The sequence below is a fragment of the Formica exsecta genome, unplaced genomic scaffold (genome assembly GCF_003651465.1).
Source record: "Formica exsecta isolate Colony F162 unplaced genomic scaffold, ASM365146v1 scaffold672, whole genome shotgun sequence".
In the NCBI taxonomy this organism is placed as follows: Eukaryota; Metazoa; Arthropoda; class Insecta; order Hymenoptera; family Formicidae; genus Formica; species Formica exsecta.
The window spans coordinates 268,165-296,014 of NW_021853436.1; the positions used below are offsets into that span (position 1 = coordinate 268,165).

The 27,850-nt window shown below is 39.7% G+C and overlaps 1 protein-coding gene across 1 annotated transcript in view; it reads left to right on the plus strand.

Annotated features, from left to right (window-relative positions):
• Positions 1–24,332, plus strand: part of LOC115243049 (gamma-aminobutyric acid receptor subunit beta-like) — an 83,569-nt gene extending 59,237 nt beyond the window's left edge. The window contains exons 4-11 of the mRNA XM_029819723.1: positions 6,816–7,042; positions 8,035–8,117; positions 15,212–15,349; positions 16,490–16,627; positions 19,512–19,796; positions 20,466–20,614; positions 22,336–22,498; positions 23,078–24,332. Coding sequence (XP_029675583.1) covers positions 6,816–7,042; positions 8,035–8,117; positions 15,212–15,349; positions 16,490–16,627; positions 19,512–19,796; positions 20,466–20,614; positions 22,336–22,498; positions 23,078–23,223 — 1,329 coding nt within the window. The 3' untranslated portion in view covers positions 23,224–24,332. The remainder of the gene's footprint in view (positions 1–6,815; positions 7,043–8,034; positions 8,118–15,211; positions 15,350–16,489; positions 16,628–19,511; positions 19,797–20,465; positions 20,615–22,335; positions 22,499–23,077) is intronic.
• Positions 24,333–27,850: the final 3,518 nt, after the last annotated feature.

The following is a 27,850-nucleotide window of genomic DNA, read 5'->3' on the forward strand; positions in this document are numbered from 1 at the left end:
TATATATATATATATATTCGCTCCGGTGTCGGCAATCAGTTTCAAACTAGCACGAAACTGGATCCACCCTTTATCGACTATATCCAAAAGTATACGCTTCGAAGATTGTGGATCTTTTTAATCCCCGTTCCTTCGGTAATAATTATACCAGAAATTATCGTCGCCAGGAATCTCTAGCATTCTGACGTAACCGGTAGCATACGATTCGTTAATTGCAAAGAGAGAAAGAAAGAGTATATCCACAATCCGTCAGGTCAAAAGGTTTAACGCGACTCGTCTCGATTCTGTGATCTTCCCTCCGGTACGATAAAACTTTCAGAGCCTCGGCTCGCGAGCAATGAATTTGAGAGCGGCTGTAACGTTGACTTACCACAGGCTGGAACACCGACTGCGAGTCTACCCTGTGAGATCGACTCTCCCCTGCATATTTGACGCGTAATCGAGCGAGGGGTATAAAGGGCATTCCCGTTTGCCGCCCTCCCCATTCCCCCTGAGATCCAGAGTACAAGTTTGGAGCTGAATGTACGAGGCTGGACCCCAGGTGTTGAGCCCTGTGCGGAAACCAAATCAAGTCGACACTGTCACCTGGGACGTGACGCGCGAATTTTTACATCCGCTGGCGAGTCTCCATTCTACATGTCCCCCTTCTCTCGTCTCACTTTTACCGATTTCCGTGAATCTATTTCCTTTGCAAAAAAGCGACCTTTAATGTCCATCCCTCGAGGGCCACTCTTCGGACTCTCCGGCCGGCATATCCGCGAACAACGAGACGATTTTCCTAACAATTTGTCTTTCCTTTCTCTTCTTGTCCACTATCGAGAGAATCGACGAGCGAAAGAAGCGAAGAGAATAATACGATGAAAACGCCTTTATGCTCTCGTTGATCGTAGCCTTCCCGGTCGGACGGAACCGAGAAAAAAAAATAAAGCGGTAGTGAAAAGAGAAAGAGAGGGAAAACAGAAGAAGTATCGACAGAAAATACCCTGCGGCCCTCGAAGAACCTCGCTCTATCCCTTCTATCCCTTCTCCCTCGGCCAGCCAATGATTGCATACCGAATAAAAAGTATAGCTCGTACGACATTGCGACTACATCGAGACTATACCGATATACATATAATTGCATTTGCATATATATCTCGTATATATATATTTATGCTATATATCGTAAATATATACTGACACCTATATGAGCTGTGTCATTGTCAGTGTGTGCAGTGCGCTTCTGGTTGCTATAAATCACGTCTCTCACGCTGTATATTGTACATATACGATTCTACGAGCGCGCGAGCGCGTGTATACGTGTACGCGCGCGCGTGTCCGCGATATGTGTGTACGTGCATACGTGTGTGCGTGTGTAATGTGTGTTGTGTGCGCGTAAGCTTGCGTTTATATACTGTGTATCCTTTTCGGTGTGCGTGACGCGTAACACAATTCACACACATAATATATATATATACATATATATATACATATATTTATATATATATTTATTTATTTATTTATATGTATGTATGTATGTATGTATATGTGTGTGCTTGTGCGCGTACACATTACAGTAATCGCGCTCGTCGAGGCGCGATGGACTCCAAACGAAATGGAGCGGTCCTCCTCGAATGAGCCCCTCTTGCTTCCATCACTTGCCATACAGCACCGTACTGCGCCGCTTTCTCTATTTTTTCTTTTTTTTTTTTTTTTTTTTTTTTTTTTTTTGGTGTGAGCTTTTGCTTGAAATGCTTCCACAAAGCTTTTCTCTTGCTTTTTATTGTTTACGCTTCGATTTGCGCATAATAAAAATGCTTGCGCCCACTTATTCGCATTCCCCTCGAATTTTTTCACTGGCGTATAATCGTTCAAATTGTTCGATTCACACTTAAACATATCGTGTAAAAACGTTTCCCGTTGATATAAACGGGAAATATTTAAATATAGTTGGACGACAAGAGAAGACGACGTACCTAAATACCTTGTTATTTTTTTATAGAATATTTCAATTGCATGTTTTCGAAGTAGAAAACAAGCAAGACTAGATTAGCATAATTAGATTAGTAATTTTTATAGAAAAAAAAGGAAAATACGTAATGTTAGTACATTTTTCTACATATAATTCTTTTATATAATACATTGTATATATGACATAATATAACTATAATTTTTTACAGAATGATAAAACAAGCGTTTAATCATAGAAAGCAGACAGAGTAAAGCATTCTAACTTTGTGAACTAGTATCTCAGTTATTCATACAGTTATCGCGAAAACTGTCTTGAACAAAAGTTTCACAGCTTCAGGCGGAACTATGACACATACAATATTAAACATTTTCTTGAATATTTAATGTAACAGAATGAGAAGAAGCAAGCAAAAAATATCATAGATTCTTCTGTAATAGCATATTCAAATTTTATGATAATAATATCTTTATTGATTAAACTAATGCAAGTGTGGAATGAATTTTTATTTTATAATTTGCCTTATATTAGTATTCTTTGCATTAATATAAATTAATTTTATTATATTACAAAAAACGTTAGTGATTAATTACTCCGTAATATGATGCATTATATAAAAAGATACCTTATATATAATTTCTCCTGAAAATAACACTTTTATTTAAAGCTCTGTTCAACACAGCTACATATATAATAGAAATAATTTAGGTCATAAAGCTATAAATGCTATTGTATATACTGCATATTTCAGAATATGTAAGAACATATGAGAATATATTCCATAATATTTAGAAATTGTATGGAAATAATACGAGAATACAAAATTCGCTTATTCTAGAATTTAATGGCGGAGGATTAGTATCATTGTTAATAAATGAATTCGTGTTCAGTTTCTGAATGTCATAATAACCGCAAATTTCGAACAAGTTCAAAATTAAATATTTCTTAATTATATTATCAAAAGTATCATTAAAATTATTCATAAATAATCTTGTTTTATTTTTAATTAATATAGGGAAACGAGTTTACTAGACAGAGCATATCGTGACATAGTTACAAATTGGGAATTACATACAAAAAGTAGAAAAAGCAAGAATTATAATAAACTAAAAGAAAGAGAAGTTAGGAATCAGAGAAGAAATTCTCTCTCGAATATTCGCGTGGGAGTAGTTGACAGTGATCAGTTAATAACACCCGTGAATTTGTTAGCGCAGCAATTACACGTCACGACGTAACCGCAGTGCGCCTGGAGAGCCGCCAGAAACGCGAACGATGAAAACTTCCGGTCCATATGGCATATCCACGGGATACTAAAATCTTTCATATCTGTCGGCATATTCGCATATTTAACCCATGATATTAATTACTTATCGTATATTCATTCTCATGACATTTTAAATCTTCAAATATTATATGTTATTAAGATTACAATACAATTATAGATATGTACATATATGGGTTGTCATCGATTTTCATATTATTGATATAACAAAACAGTTATCTTTCGATTCTGCACTTGCGGTTTTAATTTTTCAAGCGAAAACAATGGTAAAATTTCTAAAATAAATCAAAAAATGTACAAATGGAATGAGCAGCGGGCAAATGCGCCACACGCATTAAATTTTTCATAGCAACGCGATGTGAATACCAAGGAAAGAGTCTTTACTTAAAAAGTCTTTGTGTGTGCGTGCGCACGTCGTCAAAAAGGGTGGCAAACTTTGCTCCCGGTCGGGCTCTCCCTCTTGTCATGGATGGCCATGACATCTTACTGGAGTTGCAAAATTCTGAACTTTATTTTCTCAAAGTTCTTTAAATTTTCTCAGAATTTCGTTCTCGTTGATAGCCGCAAAAATTTTGAAAAAAAAAATCGCTGAAACTTACGTGGTTGCTGGCATTGCTACTGACAAGATAATTGAGCCAATAACGGAAAAACATAAAAAAAAAGAGTAGGCTAGAAATAAACAATAATAAAATTGAAAGCTTAATTATAATTGTAGATTAAGCGTAAAAACGATTCAATCTCAAATGTATCTTCCAAAATATAATTTTAACATATACATAGCATTTTAGCATAGAAATTTTATAATATAAAAAACTAATTTCAGAGATAATAACCAATTTTTCTTGTTCTATTGTCGTCCTCGCTCAAATATATCATATATTATTAAGAAAAAGGAAATACCTACAAAGAAAAAAGAAACTTTTGACAAGTACTAAATTAATTTTTGCATTATTTTTTATAAAGGCAAACACGTGAAGATAACAGAAAAAAATTTTTAGAGATGCTACACAACACTATCCTCACACAGCGAGTGGTGCATGAATTTTGTAGCACGTTTGCACGTAGTAGTTTCGTCGCAAATGTCCGTTTTAGATATATGTATAATACGTATATGTATAGTCACCATACATACACAGTCCCTACACCTTATCTCGTCGCGTGTATACATGAATTATATTTCGCGTCGCGAGATTCTTGTCCTATGATCGACCCTAACGTCGGCAGGAATCTCGATGCTCACGAGGCGTGTATGTCACGCGTATGTTCTCGCGTAAGATTTCTAGTCATAATCGTGCCTAGCATCGTATAATTATAAACTATTAACTTGCCGTTCTGTGCATTATTACAACAGTGCTCGTATCTAGATTTTTAATGTATACCTCTGCAATATAAAATTAATTGAGAAAATTACGATAGTGTAGTGAATATAACACGGAGAAAGAGAGAGAAAGAGAGGGGAAGAGAATGTTTTCTAATAACTTATATAATAATTATCAAAGAAAAAATCATACAAAACATGATTCAGTAAATATCACAAATTCATTAAAAATTAATAATCATATATTTTAATTGTTACAAAATATAATATTTCATGTTTATCTAGATATATTATTTAACAAGTAATATAAATCACAAATGATAAGTTTTACAGAAATCTTGTGTCTTTCTGTACATTCTCTACGCTTGAAGGAATCTCTTTTAAATCAATTATCTCGTCTTTAATTATAATTTAATGATAATTAAATTCTGTTATATAGTTTAATCTGATAATACGGTAAGACAACGAAACCTTGCAGATATCAAGCAAGTTTTGGACATATTTTCTTTAGGATTTCTTGCTGTAATAGCGAGACGATTAAGGAACTTCTACCTCGGATAATAAATCAACTCATCTATTTCACTCAAACGCGCTCAAAAGATCTTTCTCTCTCTCTCTTCTCGGCTTAATATTCAAACTTTCTTAGGCACACGAATAAACATTTTGGTGAAATCGGCAGTGGAGTAATTTAGAAAGCTCGTAAACAAATTAACATTGCCAAATATTATCTGCACGGCAGAGGGTAGTGTATTATAGAATTATTTTAAAATTTTCAGCTCTCTCACATAAAAGTTATTTTTTGGTACAGAAGCATCTTTTTATTAGTTGACATTATTTACATTGATCATAAAGTTTGGAATTTGTCTCTCTCTTTTAGTGTCATAATTTTATAGAGTCTCTATAACATATCATAAACACTATACATATATAAAATTTTATTGTTAGCAAAATAACTATGAATCATTATAAAATTTTTATTTTGAATTTGATTAATCGTTCATTATATATACATAACTTTTATCCGCAAAACATTTATCACAATTCCTTTATATATATAATAATGCGTATTCTTTTAACAATAGCATGTATATCGCAAATTATTCGCTAACAAAACTAAATTTAATAGAGAAATATTTATAGAACTTTTGTGTTTAATACGATGTTGCGAAAATTCAATAATGGAACTACCTCATGGTCGTCAGTCACGTTTACTCGAAATCGGTCTCGCTCGAGCTCCTCTACACGTCGCTCAGATTGGCTCTATCGTGCCACGATAAACGCTCTTGCGAGTGTGAGATCCAATGATGGAGCGCTTTACAAAGCTCTCGAAGTTGCCGTCGCAACTTCGGACTTTATAGCCGCGCCGAGCCGAATTAACCCTCGCCTCGTTTCACAGCGTGGGGTCAAGTGTTGTAGAACGCCGGAGGAGGTCTGCATAGCAGAGGGTCACGTAAGCGTTAAGTGGCTGATTTCACGTGTTGCGATAATCACGACGAGCCGCCTCGATAAGCCATCGAAGGTGCCTGTCGACGTTCGCGATCCCGAGCGTGTTTCCCTTCCCGTATAACCACCCGCACATGTATTTCTCTACGATCGACACGTTACGTCAAAAATGATGACCGCATCGCCGTGACTTCGCGCAATCGCGTTATTTCGCAATCTCGCGTTATTTATCTCGCATAATTTTGTGCAATCGTGAACCTTGAATTCTCTCGCGTAAGAAGACGAATGCTTTTTTAATATCTTGAGATTTTCCGCGGCTCGACACATATGAGAAGAACGAGGATATAACGTAACATTTTAAATTAGCCTTTAAATATTCCATTCAAAAGAAATTTACGAATCTTGAAAATATTTTTAATTATTTTCTATGCACATGCTGTTTGTTGGAGTAAAGTTTGACTTACGAAGAAAAACACTTAATGAGTTATCGCTATTTATACAATACTTTTGTAGGTAGATAAAATCTACCTTAAAATGCTTTATACATTTAGTTATATTCTTGAATTGTCAAATTTATCTAATGATTACTATGTTACTTTTATTTTCAAGATAATATATTTTAAAAAAATATTTTGCAATAAAAATAACTCGGCAAGTACCATGTCATTTCTATCAGTTTTCAGAAAAATAAAATTCGATAAAAAAAGCACGGTACACAAGGTATATGAAAGGCATAGAAAGGCTTACGTGAATCCTCGTATTTCTCTAGTGTATCTGTGAACACAAATGATTACCAGTCTAATAAGTCACCTGTGTCATACCAGGACTTCACGTTGGATTTTTACTTCCGACAATTCTGGACGGATCCACGACTCGCGTTCAAGCAAAGAACGGGCGTCGAGACGCTCAGCGTCGGATCCGAATTCATCAAGAACATTTGGGTACCCGACACCTTCTTTGTCAACGAGAAGCAGTCATACTTTCACATTGCTACCACCAGCAACGAGTTCATTCGTATTCACCATTCGGGAAGCATAACGCGTAGCATACGGTGAGTATAAAACATTTATATTTATATAGAGCTTCTACAATTATATACCTATATATATCCGATTTTAGTAATATTTTTAAAGCATTAGATTTTTTGCATAATAAATCCGCATTTTAAAACCATTTAATCGCATCCTTTTTCCCTACTTTAACAAGAAGGTTTAATTTATAATTAAAAAAAGATATGCGAGCCAGTTAAGCAGGTATAATTCAGAAATGTTACTTTCACCATCCGGGGAATACATTGACGATATTTTCTGTCGCGGCTGTAAATCGAGCCCATTGTCCTCTATCACCATAAAACATTCGTGGCACTTCTGGGACCAATTGTGCCCGGCACGACAAATTTGTTCCCTGTAGCAGCCTCCGCCCCTTCTTGCTTGACACAGTTCGTATCATTTCTCCCTATCTGACCCCTTCTCGAGCGACCGGGAGTGTTCCGGTATTAACGCGCCGGCTATATTCAGACGATCCATGCATACCTAACTTGCGCTCCCTCGCAATATCGTTCCATTATATTACATCCTCGACTTCCGAATCGGAACTGCCGAATCGAGCTCCTCGCTGTCGGGAATGGAGGAAGAATATCGATGAAGCAGCGCGCGCTCGTTTACGTGAATAAATTCTTCCCCGCTATAGAGAACGGGGATCATCGATCACTGTCGCCTGCGCATACGAATCATGCGAATACGGTACGTCTATGTAACGTTTCATACGATCTCATCAAAGACGAGAATAGACACGTATTAACGATATGACATGTCAAATCAATACGATTTGGGTCTTACATGTTAATCTCAGCGCGACTCGAACGTAATGAGGTCGACTACAAATTAATTTATACATATACACTTAGGCGCGTATACAAACACACATACATCAGCCTTATTCGGGCGCAAATGGATTGGCTATAAATTTCCCTATTCGTAAGATCGCAAAACACGTCGTCTCGAGAAGCGGTCGTTAAACGGATTTCAATTGAATGTGTTTCAGCTTAACGATTACAGCGTCATGTCCCATGAACTTGCAATATTTCCCGATGGACCGGCAATTGTGCCATATCGAGATCGAGAGCTGTAAGTACGCAACACACATGCGCGAATGTACATACTTATAGACATATCTTATTATATAGGTACATATAAATGAACAAAATACGATTTCTCACAGAGTTCGACATCCTCGCCTATGTTTCTTTTACTCGACATACTAACACGTACATACATACTTACGCACATTATAATAAAAGTCAGAGAGACTTTCCCATGCATTTCTATATTACTTTTCAGAATGACAATCGACTCGTCGTATCTTTTTGGCGTCAATCATGCACGTGTACTTGCTCGATGTAATTAAAAGAAAAATTACCAAAGATTTTTTCTGACACATGTAGAATCAATCAATATAATCGCAATATACGAGATATATATATGTATATATATATATAATGATAGGATATATCTCAATAATAAATTTACTGTGTTAACCTATAAAATAATTTAAAAAATAACAACTATGTATTTAATAGAGATAAAAGTAAAATCTTTAAGAAACGACGATCGTCAATTACGAGTAATATCTTTGAAAAATGCTGCGGTGTCGCATTCACTTTAGTATCATTTGATTGGCCGCAATTGCAGTTCTCAATAAAATAGATTGTAAGATATAAACGATCAATTCCAGTATATGAACTCGTGCGTGTAATTCCAGAATAACATCGAAAGATATACGCAGAAAGTATTCTTATCAAAAGTCGATTGTCGCTGATTCAACGCGATTCAACTGTACATCGTCTTGAACCTTTTTTTCAGATAAACACAGAAAGATGTTTCTACCGTGTATATTTGCGTCAAACATAAAAAAAAAAAAAGAAAAAACAAAACTTTATATTCTCCTCTATCACACGCTCACACAGAGAATACTGTCAACTTCCATAACCTGTCACTTTCCACTTTTCCTTTCTCCCTTCCCTTCCTCTCACCTTCAACTACCAACGGTCTCTGCCTCCTCTCTCGCCCTTTTCCCGACATCAGGTTTTACTTCCTTCTTTCTTCTCTATCTCCCCTCTCTATCTGTCTATCTGTCTGTCTGTCTGTCCGTCACTCGCCACTTCACACGCTCACTCACACGATCAGTCAGCCACACAGTGAGAATCACTCCCATTCACCTCGTTCACTCACTCGCTCACTCACTCACCCGCTCTCGCTCACACACTAGTTGGGTTTCTCTTTTTTTTTTTTTTTTATTCCATACACGATGATTGTACGTGTGTAACAACATGGACTTGCAAAATCGGGCATTTATCTTGTTGCCTTGTTCTTTTTATTTTTTTCTCTTGCGAAGCAAAAATCGATCAACAAAAAAAGATTTACGTGGCATTACAAATATTAACACAAATAGAAAAATATGAAATGGTGTGTGTATAAAATTTTGTTCTTCTTTGTTCCATAGTTATGGTTTTGGCTATAAAAGCCCGATTCTGCAATTAAGCACAGTGTGCGGTTAGCAAGTACCTTAAGGAGGAGCTTTGACGCGTCGTATAACAACGGCTTCTGTCAATACGCGCATTATATACACAAACTTAATCATATCGACGAGACATGTCTCGATTGATCGAGTCATATTGTTACAAACATAAAAATCATAGATTAACTAGAAGTTGTAATGCGCCATGGAAACGGCATAATGCGCGGAAACACATGCGAAAAGATTATCACCAGTATATGTGTGCGTGCGTATGCGTGTATGTGTGCGTGCGTGTGTCGATACGTGTGATAGCGCTAACGTTTCACTGTCACGAGCTCGTGTTGTGATTGTCATCATTACTGCAAATTGCACGGTGTGTTGATGTGCAAAAACAGCAAACGAAAATTTCAAACGTCTTTTTTAAGATCGTTTCATTATTTATCCACATACGCTCGCATCATGAAATAATTATCTTTGTTCATTGTTATTGGCGTTAATAATTCGTACACATGATAATACATGTACTACGCAAATTGCCTGAATAAATTAACATGATATGGTTACTCCAAGTCAGCATTATGATAATGATTACATAATGAATAATTAAAAACGCGTGTAAACGATTTTATACAGAAACGATTGGGTTTGTAGAATATTTGCAGAAATATGAAAGCAAAATCTGCAAGACCACATTGAACATATCGAAAACAGTTGACAAAAATGGTTACGAACTTTAATCGAACATCTTCGATCGTACCAGACTGAATCGCTCAACATTGCCGATTTATATAGGATGATAGAAAAAGTTTGGCTTTAATTTCGCCCCCGCTATATTAAAACCGACTCAATCGGTCGTGGAATAGGGTCGAAGGGTCACCGGAAGTCCGGCGTACGAGATATCGTAGAGAGTTGACCAAGTTGGTCGATTAGTTTCGTCGAGTAGAAAGCTCGGACCTCTCGCAGGCGCCCTTTCGTCCTTAATTGGTCAGACTGCTCGAACGAAAGTTATTACGATCATTATAAGAGTTTTGTTACGATATATTCCCACAATACGTATTACGGAGAAATGTTCGCATAAGTCGCTAAACTTTCGAGACGATTAGAGAGATTTACGAACTTCCATTAACTTTAACATGGATTTTACTGCCTTTGTCGCTTTCTAATTGAAGTTTTTGCAAGGAAAAATAAACTGTTAAATACGGTTACTGATATTGATAAAGTCAATTGGAACGATAAATATAACTTAGCAAGTTATATTAGTTTGATAATTTAATTTTACATTCTTTTCTAGACTTGTTTACGAGTATATGGTATTAATGTATTCATTCTGAAATAATATTACGTCAAATTTCGTTTGAGAATCACATTTATTGACAGACTGAAAAGTGTCAATAAATGGAAGCTAATAATATTACACTCGCAATCCCCTGTGTGGTTTAACCCGCGATTGTTCCAAAATCTCTTTGTTTCTATTTATAATCGTAGATTTGATGGACGTTTTTGCGCGCAAATTCTACCTGAAACGTATCGCGGCTGATGGGATCTATAAAAGGAGAAGGCGGGGATGCGCCAAATTTGTAGAACTCTGGAGAGTTTCTTGATTAGTTTCGCTGGATTGAAGTGCCGGATCACGAACGTCGTTTCGCTCTTAACTTAGCCATTAAGCGCGATATTATTACCCTTCCCCGTATCGATTTTGTATTACTGCGATGGCGAGAATGGTGCTACTTCGTGAGTATTTTTGCAACCAACCGCAGTTTCTCACAATCTTTTGATTGCGTAAAAAAAGAAACATAAGCGCCTTTAGCTGTATTCTATGTGCACGATAAAATAAAATCTTTTATGCGCGAATAGTCGTTTCGCTCGTCTTACGGGTATCACTAAATTCATTTCAGGGGATGTATAATCGTGCAATATCGCGACCACGGATGAAGATAAACGTGCAGTTTGCAGTAATCACGGATCGTAGCGAACGAGTTCGATCGCGTATCATTATTCATCGCTTGTCGACACGAAACGACTGCGACTTTCACGGTAGAAAAAGCGACAAAGTTCGGATTACTTTCCTGAGGTAGCTTCGACTATAAAAAAAAAGAAGCGATATACGTATCCAATGACCAATACGTTTACAGGACACGCTTTGTCACATCCTACGCAAAGACCGTATGCGAACGTATATTTACGAACATTCTCCGAGAAGGGTCTCCACTCTACCAAGTTACCGCTGACTGTGAGTCGTCACGTCGGTTTTAGCTGAATTCACGCGTAATTTCTCAATGATCGCACGGTCATTCGACAATGAATACGACTAATGACCGTGCGTCTGCACGAATACTAAACTGAATAGACACACGACGTATCCCTCTTACTACTACGCTGTCGTTGTCGAGCGGAAAGTTCCTCGCCGATTACATACGCGTATGCAATTAATCGAAAGCATCAAAACGTGAACGATCCGCAGTCATCGTTTATCAAACTGTATGAATCGAGCGAGAATTTTTTTTTCGGATTGGCAATTAACAGAAATGCTGAGTGAAGGTATCTAGTCCGCGTACATGAACGTACTAACACGTATACACGAGAGAGTAAAATTTCTACGAGATCGATGGCGACTTTCTCCGAAAAAGACATGTCAGAGAGAAAGATCACGGTGAGCTAGATACGTCACGAGGCATACGCACAATTGTAAATATACAATATACAAAACGAGAAGAGCTCTCAACGTGCGCTGCTGCCGAAAATCGATCCCGGAATCAAAAAAGAAGGGCGACGAAAGTGTGCTGTTTAAACACTACTTCACTACTTTGCCACTCACCACTACCACTGACCACCGGCCATCACTTAACCATCACTTACCGACTCCCCTCTCCCCCGACTTTGAAGGGCCTCCGACATATAGCACTGAGCCTCGTGTCCGGGGACGTAGTAAGGGCCGACGACGGCCAGCCCCGAAGGAGGCTAAACCCAGAAACGGCGTGTCAACAATGGTCCGACCGAATTAAAACGCATTGTGCATCTAGCCCAGCGCATGTAGGAACGAAACGACTGCAACATTACCCATGGCGTACCACGCCGTGGTCACGTTATCGGTATGCCTATAAATCTGCTTGCGATCTAATTCTAATCTATGCGATTCTCTTGTTCCGGTATCTTCCTTCCTCCCTTATCTCCCTTCAAGCAACCCCTTTGTACGTATGGTAGAGCAATAGATGTTAAGCTAATCTAACATAGTTCGGAAACAGCATGCGTCGGCATAAATATTTACTTTCGGTCTGCTCCAGAGAACAAGATTTATGAAAAACAAGATAAGTTGGATATTATGAGAATATACGAGATAAGTAAATTGAAACAATGGTATTTAACACGATAACTTGCATGAATTATTTGTTAATATATAATAACGATTAAGATCTTACATATATGTGCCTCTTTTGATTTAAATTTTAAAATTTCTATTTCATAATAATAATAGTCTGAAATCTTAATATCTTGCATCAATATTGATCGTTTAATGGAAAAGATCGCATTCTTAAAAAAAGATTCATGTTTGTACATAAATTACTACATTAACATACAAATAGAGAAATCATCATAAGAATGCGATCCCTTCATGTGTACATTCAATAAATTTAATTAATTCAATCCTGATTCTCGAGAAGATCTCGATAATATCATACGTTTGACCAAGGATAATATTTGAATTTTAACGGAAGGAGACTGTTAAGCTTGCATGGAAATTCGCGTTTCTCACAGAACACGGAGAATGGAGCATGTAGCACAGAGCATGCAATACAGGAGATGAAATGCGCAGCGTAAAGCATGTAGCACATATATGTAAATCTACCTAATCCCCCGAGCCTGTGTGTGTCACCGTAGCATGCCATGCACGAAATTCTTTCTTTTTCTTTGTCTCTTCTCTCTGTCTTCTCTTCTCTCTCTTTTTGTCTTTCTCTTTCTCTCTCTATCTCTCAGCTTCTCCATATCTATTTATATATTTTCCACTTTTCGTCTTAAACCTAAACTTGCTCTGCCAGTACCATAGTCCTCGGTATTTTGCTAATGTTGCCGCAGTCCTTCCTTCCTGCAGTATTCAAGAGCCACTATTACAACCCTGCCCTCTTCTCCCGTTCTCTTCCGACCATTTCTACCTCTCGTAATGCTTAATGTTGCCCCCAATCCAGGATCTCTTTATTAAAACTTTATAAGAGAGTACCAATTTATATCTACGCTGCACTTAATTATGCGACGATCATCGGCAGAAATAACGAACAAACGGACGTTAATATTTTTGCTAATCTTTTCTTCGAGGCGGGCTCATTACTGCTGGTGGATGCGATATTCTTGTTCCATAATTTTTATTTAGGCTCATTTGCAAGTGTAATGAGCGTAGCAGTCGGAAACATGCAATTGAAAAAAATATATCCGAGATATTATGAAACGTCAGCATTACTATCCTCTCATTAATATGACGAGCGTAAATTTCTCACGCGAGAGCCGCGAGTGAGTAAAACCCGTTATTTCCGCCGCTCACCGGCAGTGCCGAACACGCCCGTCGCGAATCGTACTGTCATTACCGAAATCGTGGTTTTGCGCGAGGTCGCATACAGCTGTGTCGTGACGTATAACCGAACGGGATAAAAAACGTCGCGGCATCCAAAATCGGATTCCAAAAACAAAAGCAATTAATCTGGCATATTCGGAGGCGTACCGCTTAATCCACGTTTGGCCGATGCTCGCGCAATGTGGCCGCCACCGCGACGGAATGCCACTTTGGTGTCTGGAATGCGGTGTAATGATCGTAATCACCTAAGATTCAGTTACGGAGGAATGTTTCTCCGGTGCGGTATGTACGCGCTGGAAGCCACGCGAAAGGAATTAAACGGCACAGTTCTAAACGCAAATTTTGATCGATAAGTAAAAAAAAAAAAAATAATAATAATAATCGATTGCAGATTATTCATTGAAAGGAGTGAAAAATAGAGGAACCACAAATTAATAGATTGCATTAGAATCTTCACTTTCTGATGCAGAATAAAATGTCATCGATCAATATCAAGTTTCGCGTGCCTTCGGCCGTCGTAAGCGCACAAGCTCGGTTTTGGAAATATCATAGACACGTCGGCGAAGGCATTACTTTTCGTGAATAGAAAATATCAATATAAATCTTGATATAAAAACTTACAATTTTTTTTTTATATAGATTCAAAGATAAGATATCAAAAACCGAAATTCTCCTGCAGAATGACATTGCTCTACTTTCGCTATAAAAAAACTTACAACTTTGCGACATAAAATTCTTCCATGTGGAAATAAAATTCAGCGTTCACGACAGTTTTTCTTTTTTATATCTATGATAGTGCATACTTGCGAGAAAATTTCAGAGTACTCTTTTTAAATCACGGTAAAACATATAAATAAATACATCTTTTTTGAGATTATAATGCCTGATTTGATAACGTCTATGATACAGCGGCACGAAGGGCATCCTAAATCGATTCCGCGCGGAGAGAAATTCATGCTATTTCCCGATAGAATTGGATCGTGACGCAACAACGGGAACCGCTTTAGGTTGCTCGTGATAACTTTGCTTCTAATTACTGTACTCCCCGAGGTACCTGCCCTCCTGTCCCGAACCGAACACTACCTCAGTGTCTAATTACTGTATGTTAGAGCGAAGATATTTGTGTTCTTGTTCTCCCGGCAGTTGGATACACAATGCGCGATATTCGGTACAAATGGAACGCCGGCCTACAGTCGGTCGGCATCTCGAACGAAGTGGAACTACCGCAGTTTCGCGTGCTCGGTCACAGGCAACGACAGACAACCATACACCTATCTACAGGTAGATATTCCCCTCTTATTCGTTCTTCCTTGGTCCAAAAGTTCGCGTCAATATAATATATGTATATATATATATATATTATCAGAATGTGCCCTCCAAGCATAATAATTACCTTCGCGGTATAATAATGCCATTAATGCGAGATAATAATCTTATCCCAGGAATATGTGTAAATATGCACCGTATTCACGCGGGATCACGATTTACGCAGAATTCCCATGATGCATTATATATATATAATGTGAATCCTGTTTTTACTCGCACCGATATGCACCGATCACTGTCATCTTAGCGCGAATACGATTAATTATATAAGAACGAGCTTATTCTCAATGGACTACTGCGTAGTCTTACGACCATTCATATCGACCGATCGACTGATCGATTCATCGGTTTTGCCCTATACTACGAAAAACGCAGACGTTAGTTGAGTTACGCGTATCCATCATTCCCAGACGTGATCTCCTCTTCACGCTTGTAGGTGGACGGTGTACTATTTTCACTTTTATTGTATCTTTTATTATATGTATTAGTATGAATTTGTAAAGAGATGAACGTTCCGGTTTATAGAGCTTGTAATTTAGATATCTTCCAATGCGCGGATTAAATAATATGGATTTCCACATATGTATCTCTATAACAGATACATAGTTTATATAAGTTGCTAATGAAATAGTATTACGTCCATCTCTTTTTGGCCTAACATCCACCATCTACATCAAAACAATAATCGACACGACGGACTCGTAAATATGGATAATACGCGCCTTTTGCTTCTCGATCGTGCTTAATGATCGTGAAGATTGTCCACGATCTCTCATTACACGTCAGATATATATTCCGTTTACACGCTCCTTTAAAACATAGTTTAATGTGGGCTATCGATAGCTCTCATCGCGAGAGCGATTTCTTGCGAAGAAGGACAGAGAGTAAGATAAACTGAGAGGGACAGATAGATAGAAAGAAAGAGAAAAGGAACAAAAATTATGAACAGAAAGAAAAGGGAGAAAGTGAAAGAGAGCGGACTCGTGAGGTTTGATGGGGGTGCGAGGTAAGTGGAGGCCCCCTCGGAGCTGAAATGCGTTTGAGGGCTTCCGCGAAGGTACGTACCAACCGCGGGGGGTCTCTCTATTTTTTCAGTCGGATACACGATGAGGGACATCCGGTACAAGTGGAACGAGGGCCCGAACAGCGTCGGAGTCAGCAACGAGGTCTCCCTGCCTCAGTTCAAGGTCCTCGGTCATCGTCAACGTGCCATGGAGATTAGTCTTACCACCGGTAACGTATGAACACAACCCCACCCCCCACCACCAACAAATAATTGTTCAACCCTCGCTTTTAACGGCATGGGTAAGGTGGAGAGACACGTGAGCGCTATCCGATGTCCGCAGGCGCAATTGCCGCTCGTAAGAGAAACCGTCATAATCCTGTGTACCTTACTTACATAAAGCCGTCGATCGATCGATCGATCTCTCTCTTTCTCGCGATCTCACAGCCTCGTCGAATAGCGGAGCTGGCTGGCACTCTGGTTCGCCGCGCCGGCCCGAATTCGAACGATCAGTTGCGGTTCATACAAATTCATACTAATACATATAATAAAAGATACAATAAAAGTGAAAATAGTACACCGTCCACCTACAAGCGTGAAGAGGAGATCACGTCTGGGAATGATGGATACGCGTAACTCAACTAACGTCTGCGTTTTTCGTAGTATAGGGCAAAACCGATGAATCGATCAGTCGATCGGTCGATATGAATGGTCGTAAGACTACGCAGTAGTCCATTGAGAATAAGCTCGTTCTTATATAATTAATCGTATTCGCGCTAAGATGACAGTGATCGGTGCATATCGGTGCGAGTAAAAACAGGATTCACATTATATATATATATATATATAATGTGAATCCTGTTTTTACTCGCACCGATATGCACCGATCACTGTCATCTTAGCGCGAATACGATTAATTATATAAGAACGAGCTTATTCTCAATGGACTACTGCGTAGTCTTACGACCATTCATATCGACCGATCGACTGATCGATTCATCGGTTTTGCCCTATACTACGAAAAACGCAGACGTTAGTTGAGTTACGCGTATCCATCATTCCCAGACGTGATCTCCTCTTCACGCTTGTAGGTGGACGGTGTACTATTTTCACTTTTATTGTATCTTTTATTATATGTATTAGTATGAATTTGTAAAGAGATGAACGTTCCGGTTTATAGAGCTTGTAATTTAGATATCTTCCAATGCGCGGATTAAATAATATGGATTTCCACATATGTATCTCTATAACAGATACATAGTTTATATAAGTTGCTAATGAAATAGTATTACGTCCATCTCTTTTTGGCCTAACATCCACCATCTACATCAAAACAATAATCGACACGACGGACTCGTAAATATGGATAATACGCGCCTTTTGCTTCTCGATCGTGCTTAATGATCGTGAAGATTGTCCACGATCTCTCATTACACGTCAGATATATATTCCGTTTACACGCTCCTTTAAAACATAGTTTAATGTGGGCTATTGATAGCTCTCATCGCGAGAGCGATTTCTTGCGAAAAAGGACAGAGAGTAAGATAAACTGAGAGGGACAGATAGATAGAAAGAAAGAGAAAAGGAACAAAAATTATGAACAGAAAGAAAAGGGAGAAAGTGAAAGAGAGCGGACTCGTGAGGTTTGATGGGGGTGCGAGGTAAGTGGAGGCCCCCTCGGAGCTGAAATGCGTTTGAGGGCTTCCGCGAAGGTACGTACCAACCGCGGGGGGTCTCTCTATTTTTTCAGTCGGATACACGATGAGGGACATCCGGTACAAGTGGAACGAGGGCCCGAACAGCGTCGGAGTCAGCAACGAGGTCTCCCTGCCTCAGTTCAAGGTCCTCGGTCATCGTCAACGTGCCATGGAGATTAGTCTTACCACCGGTAACGTATGAACACAACCCCACCCCCCACCACCAACAAATAATTGTTCAACCCTCGCTTTTAACGGCATGGGTAAGGTGGAGAGACACGTGAGCGCTATCCGATGTCCGCAGGCGCAATTGCCGCTCGTAAGAGAAACCGTCATAATCCTGTGTACCTTACTTACATAAAGCCGTCGATCGATCGATCGATCTCTCTCTTTCTCGCGATCTCACAGCCTCGTCGAATAGCGGAGCTGGCTGGCACTCTGGTTCGCCGCGCCGGCCCGAATTCGAACGATCAGTTGCGGTTCATCATAGTTCTACATTTCTTCGCTCAATTGAAATTCTGGGTAGACGCAATTATCTTCGTATTATCTTCGTAGACGTTATGACGTACCACCGTCAATCTCTGCGTCATCTTCTCTTGTGGCGCGAGTAATTGTGACTTTCAATGATGTAACATTCACTTGATTCGAAAACGACCTTACGTCACGAACATTGCCTCAATCTTTCATTCTTCAATGCTTCGTACGCTCCTACTATCCACTGATTTCGCCGCAGGCGGCGATTAGATGATGCACTATCATGGCTAACGACACGGAAGGCAGGTTAATGTCTTTCTTTCTCCTCGCTGCTTCTTCTTCAATAGTGGCGCACAAGAAATAAATTGCCGCCAATTCGCTAAAACGGGAAAGAGCCATTATGGGATACGAATTGCGAGACAACTCGATTCTCCATCTTCGTCGATTCTTCATCTTTTCCCTTTCGCAATCGCATCTCGAATTTCTTGAACGGCGCACGATACACGCCGCCAGCAGTTCATACGGCAACGTGCATGCACGCACATCTACATTGGCAGATATATGTACACAACAACGGGCACAAAGAGTCGCGCATCAACAACGAGAGTTTCACTTAACATTCAGCCAGCTCTGGCGCGCCGTATTTCCGGCCGACGCAAGAAATGGAGAGAGCTACTCGCAAACAATAAAACCGTTTTTCCTGGCAGCAGAAGCTAGCAACGGAACAAAGAGAGATCAAAGGGTCGAAGGGAGGAAAGTACAGAAAAGAATGAAGGATGGAAGAAGGAGAGAAAGAGAGAGAGATGCAAGGAAGGAGAAGGCGAGAAAGAGAGAGAGAGATAAACGAATAGTGAGGAGGAAGGACAGTGAGCACGGGAGATAAAGAGACATTAAATAGCGCCTCTCCGTCTCCCTGTCCTGACCTTCGATCTTTTAATCGTAGGGAATTACTCGCGGCTGGCCTGCGAGATCCAGTTCGTACGGTCGATGGGCTACTACCTGATCCAGATCTACATACCCTCGGGGCTGATTGTCATAATATCGTGGGTGAGCTTTTGGCTAAACCGAAACGCGACCCCCGCTCGGGTGGCCCTCGGAGTAACCACTGTGCTCACTATGACGACCCTAATGTCCTCGACGAACGCGGCGCTACCAAAGATCTCCTACGTCAAGTCCATCGACGTCTATCTGGGCACCTGCTTCGTCATGGTCTTTGCCTCGTTGCTCGGTGAGTGCGATCGTGTACTCTTCCGTGCCTTTACGTCGCTGCCATTAAGCTTTCCATCCTGCGTCCTCTCATATACTCCGTATAGCTCGGAGCCGTGCCGTTCCAGTAGCGAGCTCGTAGAGTATCGTAGACGGATACTTGTGCAGGGCTCACGTGACAAATGCAAGGGACCCATTTTCCTCGAAATCGTTACTTATTATCGGCGATGAGAGAGAGCTCGTTGTTCGATACTATCGTTACGTGATAATACGGCGCCTCGAAAATCGTTTTCACAAAGCGTTTGCAAAAGCATGAAAAAGTCAATGCGGTAAAAGTCCCGCGGATTTATCTAATCGATTAGCTGTAACACACGGCCTTATACACATACACATACATACACACATTGTTGCGTTTTCATAACTGCGATCGCGAGTACCTCATTACGTATAATACCAAGGTACTTCGCGGTCGCGGTGCTCTGCATGGCAGGGTTTCCAGGGAAATGGCTTTCTTTCATCTGCACGTGAGCTCTACACAAGTACCGGGAGCGCAAGCATGAGTGAGATTCTCGACGGATGGAAGTGGGGCCCGTGAAAAACCGGGCTTTCCGCCCGGGTATTACAACGGCAGACGTGTCGTGGCATTGAATGGTTACGTGTTTTCATTCCCGTGGATTCTTCTTCTTCGCAGAATATGCCACGGTGGGATACATGGCGAAGAGGATTCAGATGCGGAAGAATCGCTTTCAAAAGATAGCTGAGAGCATGAAGGCCGCGAGTGAGAATCCAGGACCGCCGCGCGTACCCGGCGATCATGGCGATCACGCGCCTAAGCAAACTGTGAGTAACGTCGGCCAGAGCGTCGACGTGCCCAAGTTTCTTTTTCTTCCATGCAGAATGTCGTTTCGTCACCGCGAAATTTAACCAGGAGATCCAGACGTACTAATGCTCTTCTGGACGAGTTAACACGCTTTCTTTCAGCGCATAGGCGATCGGCTCTGTCGATACATCCAGACGTCGATCGTGGCACAATTATATTTATCATAACATAATCATAATACTTGCTTCATGATTTTATGGCTCCCGAGAGTCACATGACAAATATCCATGTTTGTTTCGTTTACATTAGCATAACGAAGAAACTCCCATCGCTCGAAATAAATTTTAAATGACCAATTTTAAACAAAGAAGATAGCGCGTGGTATTGAGTGACGTAATAGTTGCTCCAAAAATTCAATATCTTCAATAATCATCAGCGGAAAACGGACATTAGAGCTAATCGAGCTCTTATCCTCGTCACAAGGGCAGGCTCAACAGGACGGAGCCGAGCATTATCCTCATTCCGGCTCAGCACATACTAATCGCGCGATTTAAATATGCACTTTTTCCCCCAAAAAAACTAGAAATAGCAGGCTCGATTCGTGAAAGGTCAAAAGCTAAAAGGTTCTGCGAGATGAATTCTCATTCGGCCGCGCAACACGCCGGACAGCGTGTTTCGTGCCACCACGGATACGACGCACTATAAATTTTCTTTTAATCTTGGGTATTGTAGACCGGAAAAATGAAAAATATTAAAAGGCCGAATGAAAAAGAAAAAGAAAGAGTACATTGTGAGGGAGAGAGGGGGAAGAAAGAAATAAATCAACAGATGACAGGGATAAACGAAACGGACGACAAAAAACGCTCGTAAAATGTCGGCAAAATAAGACATTTTAATTAATTATTACTGGAAAGTTAATTTTTCATGATTTGGTGGTATATATTTTTAATGATAATATAACTATCTTCATTATATATATGTATATGCATACAAATATAATTAAGACAGTTCTATTCAATCATTACACACACATATATATATATCTTTTACAGCTAATAAAATTATCCCCTTTAAAATATTTAAAAAAGGACAACTAACAAATTTAATATTTTTGATAATTTTATTAATTTTATTTTTTCAGAGAAATGCACCTCCATTTGATAATAAAAGTAATAAAATTGTCAAAATTATCCCACAATCTTACATCATCCTACAATATCATATAATATCATAATCATATAACGTCTGTGTGCGCAGTCGTTAATATTAAATGAATCAAGAATCAAGTTCTTATAGTAATCCTGCGCGTCAATAATTTTCTACGTCAAATAGATACAGATCTATTTCTCCCTTTGCATCTCATCCCGACAGTACCTATAAATAGCACCATATACACCAGCTTTTAATTGAATTTTCACAAATCTCTTTGGCTTGAGCACGAGCAGTCGCACCGCGCGTTTCTATAAACCGCGGTCTTTTTACGAGAGACTTTCCCTCTTTTTACACTTCGTTTAACCGTATAAGGTAACAGATACGAGTCGCGCAACAGCGACATAAAGGCAGGTAAGTCTCTCGAATACTGATCGCCCCTGATAACCACATAAAATCAGACGTCACCGCTATTGAACGATAAAAATACACAATGCCCGGCCCTCGGTTGTCGCATGCCAATCCGACAAAGTAAGGGGGGTAAACCTCGGGTGAGGAACACCCCACGGCGAACTGCCGTGTCTCTTGTAAGTGGTCCCATGTTGTCCAGGAGGTGCGGTTCAAGGTGCACGACCCAAAGGCACACAGCAAAGGTGGGACACTTGAAAACACCATAAACGGTCGCGCCGATGAGGAAACGGCGGGCGCACCGCAACATATTATTCATCCTGGCAAGGACATCACCAAGCTCTACGGTATGGGTAGACCATGTACGCACTTTTATATCACTATTTAACCCTTCGCCTGGCAAGCTATCAAACAGAGTATTCGGTTCTTAGCTTGGCAGGCTGTCTATTTCAACGAGCTTCTGTGAACGGGGCATATAATAAACATCACTGTACGGCTTAACCGTCAGCGAGCTTATAAAGCCATCATGCACGTAGCATCATCGCCGGGCCCGGCAAGGCCGTCAATATATATATAAAATATATATGGTTATCGAGTACTTTAAATTTTGCCAAGATTATGCAATTATTCATGGTCGATGATGCCACGCGCCTGCGACCGTTGTACTATATATATATATTTTTCTGCGCTTCAATCACTGTCCGAAATGGCTTGTCACTGATTATGCTATGAAAAGCTTCTTGCATTGAGAAATTTTTATATAAGATTTATTTTTTCAAGCATTACGATGCACTATATTTAGACGCTTCTTTCTTGTACTCTCTCGAGAGGCACCGCGCGAAATCGGAAGCTCACTGAAATATGCAATTGTCCTCCACTATCGTGCGCCACGATTATTCTAAGTCATTTTGACGTTCCTTAAATAGGCATCACGCCGTCGGACATCGACAAGTATTCCCGCATCGTGTTCCCAGTATGCTTCGTCTGCTTCAATCTGATGTACTGGATCATTTATCTCCACATCAGCGACGTGGTTGCGGACGATCTCGTACTGCTCGAGGAAGCTAAGTAAACGACGATGTCGCGGCGCTTCGAATCAAGAAGAGAAAAGAGTAAAAGTGCAGGGGCAGAATCGAACACTTTATGCGAAAAAAGGACAAGACGAGAGCCGGTTCGTAAGAGAAAGGCGAAAACGGTTCGAGGAAGATGAATCGAGGCGCGCTTGGTAGCTACTCGGAGGGGAAAGGAGTAAAAGCGAACGACAAGCGAGACGGTTTGTACCAGCTCGCAGGCAGAAGAGCGCTTGTGTCCATCTCGAGAGCGCTGCAACTACTTCTTCACGACTACGAAGTAGTAGCGGACGAATACGGACAGTCACGCGGTCGCATTAGATTCGGAGTAAGACCTACTACTTACTCGCGATCACTGGAAAGTATAAAAGCGAACGCTTTCGTAGGGTCGCCGCGTCCGCTCCGAAAGAGACGTGGCTGACCAAACGCGCGTTCCAACTACTGCGCGGCATCGTGGCTACCGCGCTTCCTCCGGGCAGACGCTCTCGTTCGTCAATCAACGATCGAGCTCGCGTAAGCCTCGGCTAACGTCGCTCTCCACGAGGTGTCTTCGTTAAAGACTCGATATGTATAGACGTATCGCGCGATATGTAGGGATATATATCGCGGCGCGAGCGAAACGAGCAAGCGGAAGCTCAAATTTCGAAGGCGAATCTACGAGCATACATATACCATAAAACATTGCCAGGTATCTCTAGGTATTCCTAGTTCTTAAACGGAGAAAATACCTTCGATATAAACACTTGTCAATTTAGCCACCATTACATAGTAACGTTAACTAACGCTAAGGACAACACCGAGACTCGTCGGTTTGAAGCGACAGTTCAATCGAGAGCGGCTTGAGGGGAAAAATATAGGATTATCGACGTTCGTCGAGGTCGAGGATGAATCGTCGCTCTGTCACGTCGTCAGCAGCGCTCGTACGCAGACGGAGAAAACGTAGCGGAAATCGCGTGGTGGCATGTGTGTGCGTGCATGCGAACGAACGAACGAGAGAGAGAGAGAGAGAGTGAGAGAGTGAGAGAGAGCACGAAAGAAAAAGAGAGAGAGAGAGAGAAAACGGGGAAGAATGAACACAAGCGTAAATGTGTGCGTGAAAGCGCGCGCAGAACGAAGAAATGATAGACAGAAAAGTTCATATTCCGAATGAAGATAAACGATGTACTATTGGAGACTGGTGCGACTTATTATTTAAGTAAGTACAATATAAGTATATGTATATTAAAACAACACACATATTATATATATATATATATGCGCGCGTACGCGGCTGCGTTAGATACGCGCGCGCATGCATATTAGATACGTGCGTGCACACGTGCGTACGCAGAACGTGTACAAACGATCGATAACCGAGATCTACAAAAACAAGGCAGAGAGGCAAGAAGGGAACTGCGCGATACAGGACGCCCACGACGAAAGCGGCTTCGATTTTACGGTAGCGGCTTCTTCTCAGCATCCGCATTTATTTGGATTATGGCCAAGTAAAAGCCAAGTCTCTCCTTTCATTTCGTAGAACTTTTTTACGATTTTCAACGGCGCGACTTTTGTATTTTTCTCTGTATGACTCGCGCGCGTCGTCGCTACGTAAAATCGCGTAACTCTCGTCACTCATCCTCTCCGGGACGTCTTTTCTTTGTACGCGTGTACGTGCGTGTGCACGCGGCTCAATCGGGAGTACTCTTAGCTCGTACTACGTAGTCGCGACTGTTTACATAGGGACGTATGACGATTATAGATCGGACATAAAAACATTCCAATCGTGTCGGGAAAATCAAGGCAGATAGCGAACCAAGGCAGAATACAACTCTCGCTCTCGATACTCGTTGCACGATATCTATTTTTGCTTGAAAATAATTCTTGCAAAAGGACAATGAATATAATTAACGTAACGCGAATATACACATGTTATTTATAGTCAATTAAAATTGATGAATATGTCTTATTTGATTGATATAAATGGAGAGACGGAGAAATAATGAGAATACATTTTTTTTTTGTATAACCGCGATAAGTATCTTGTTACTTCAGAATACTGAAACATTTCTATCAAGAGTTTTATATTTAAATTGTATGTCTTTATATCGCCTACGTGACGATAACAGTCACACTGAGTTCTATCGATTTAAATCGCAACTAATTCTGTCAATATCTTCTATCGACACTCACGTTTATACAGAAAATGGAAACCGCGAGATACAATTTCGCTTTTATCTACATGGATTACTTTTAGCTCCGAGCGTATAACGATCTTCTTGTTCCAAAGTATTTCGTTGCACAAACAATGTTTTTATCAATTTTAATTAACGTTGATTGCATGGTATTTTACTTGCTTCTTCCACTCGTTGCTCGCGCGTTTTGTGAAATTCTGCTCACCATTACAAACCATCGATCACTTACAAGAAGCTTCCAAAACATATACTCGGAGAGCTTCTTTCTTTACTTGATATACAGATTGTCCTGGTAACCTAGCATTTTCTTTTGAACATATTTGTAAGTTCTTCCTTAGCAAAGATTAGATTGAAAAACTGCCATTTTTTTACTTTTTTAATCGAGAAAATTATATATTTTAATAATTAAATTTTTAATTAAAATTTTGTCGATCTCAATCTAAAATTAATTAAAAATATTAAATTTTTATTATTTTAAAATTAATTAACATTAAAGTTTTATTATTATATTATTTTATTATTATCAAGTTTAACGTTTACTTTTCAAAAACTTAATTCGTTAAGTTCGTCAATTTCCAAACATTTGTAATATAAACAACAATTGATCGATATTTCATTTTAGTCGAACTTTTAATATTCGCGATTTAGGAAAAGCGCGCGGAGAGAAAACTTGTGGTACATTCTGTATACACATATATGTATACATATATATATATATATATATGCACGCTCTCTTTTTGCTGGTTTCTCTCTCGTCCTTCGGACCTAGCGGTTGACTGCAAGCTGGGCCATGGAAGCTTACCATTCAGGATATCGACCAGCTGACACGCCCAACCCATCCTCCGGACTCTTTCTCGCCCCTTCTACGTTATCGTTCTTACTCTCCCTCTCCCTATTCTTGTCCTCCATTCTACTTCGCAATCGCCAAATAGTCCGGTTATACCAGACGCTCTTGTCAGTCGCTCATTTAATAAGGAGATCCTTGCCTTAGTGCTCCGCGAGAATTTTTTATGAAAATAAGAATCCTTAGTCGGGGATTCTGCCTTGGACCGCTATCTTCAGATATTTGAGAGAAACGAAAGAGGGATAGTCGTATTCGAGCGTCACGTTCTGCCAATGTGAAAACGCGGTATCATGTGATTTTTATTAGATAACGTCAGTTATCTTTATCGATTCCATTATTAGAAGTTACGAATATCGGGAATCGACGACTATACGTAATTCATTTAGATACACTTAAATTCAATTAATAATATTTCTTTGGTTTAAAGAACGAAAAAGTATTTACGTCATTTTTATATTCCCGAAACGTGTGTCGTATTTGAGAACTATTAATCAAAACCTTTATAATTTTGATCGCGTTTCCTTTGCCGCAAATAAATATAGTAGTGAATTTTACTACGAAATTCTTTTCAACACGCTCTGACTTTTTGTATTTCTTCGCATATCGACGCGATTATACAACGTCCGACACAGACTTACGTCCTGTGTAATCACGAAGCACAGCTGCGATAATCCTTCATCATGGATATAATCAATCATTTGTGCGATAATTTTTATTTCGCGGACATAATCGATCGTTCGCAGCGACTTATTAGGCTCTCGCGTTTTCTTCGCTGAATACTCGAACATTCGATTCTCGATCGGTTCTCTCGGTCACGCGACAATGCAAATAACGACGGTGCGAATTATCGTGCGCGAGAAGGCGCAAATCGCGTGCCTGGCCCTCGTTCGTTTCTTTCTTCGATTGCGCTCGTACATAATATGTAAGTATCGATACACTTCCACGTCCGCCCCAACCGGAAGCATTGTGTGCAATTTATATAATTCTGTACATCCGTTATCTACTCGGAGTCTCTATAATAACGAAAGAAGAAGGAGAAAGAGAGGATCTAACTCGTTTTATCGTTGTGATATATTCTATGATAGCTATATGCATTTAATCGCGCATGTATAATGACGTACATATATGCGTGCCTATTGTTTACACCGAATCCTTAAGCCGGGCAAACAAACAGTGGGAATTGACGCGTCTCTAATGATCAAAGATAATGAAAAATTCTTCCCTAGATAGGTGCGTAATTAAGTATAAAGTAAAACAAACTATTTAACAAATATAATAATTATTATCTGCACGAATAATAAAATAAGTAACGTAATAAAAATGCTCGCATGTATCTCGCGATATAACGTGTAATGGAGTTTCGAAATCGCGAATCAGCAATGTTCCTTTCGGATACGCGATGTTAAGCCAATTTATTAATCGTTAATGTAATGTCATCGATGATGAACAATGCTTTCATAATTCACAATAATCAATTGCGAGAATTAACTCTTTAAGAACGATGATGCAAATTTACTAGTTTATTAGAAGTTTAATTTATATATTTATTACGATACTATAGAGAATATTTTATTATCACTTATGTAAGGTACTAACGTAAAGATAATTATCATA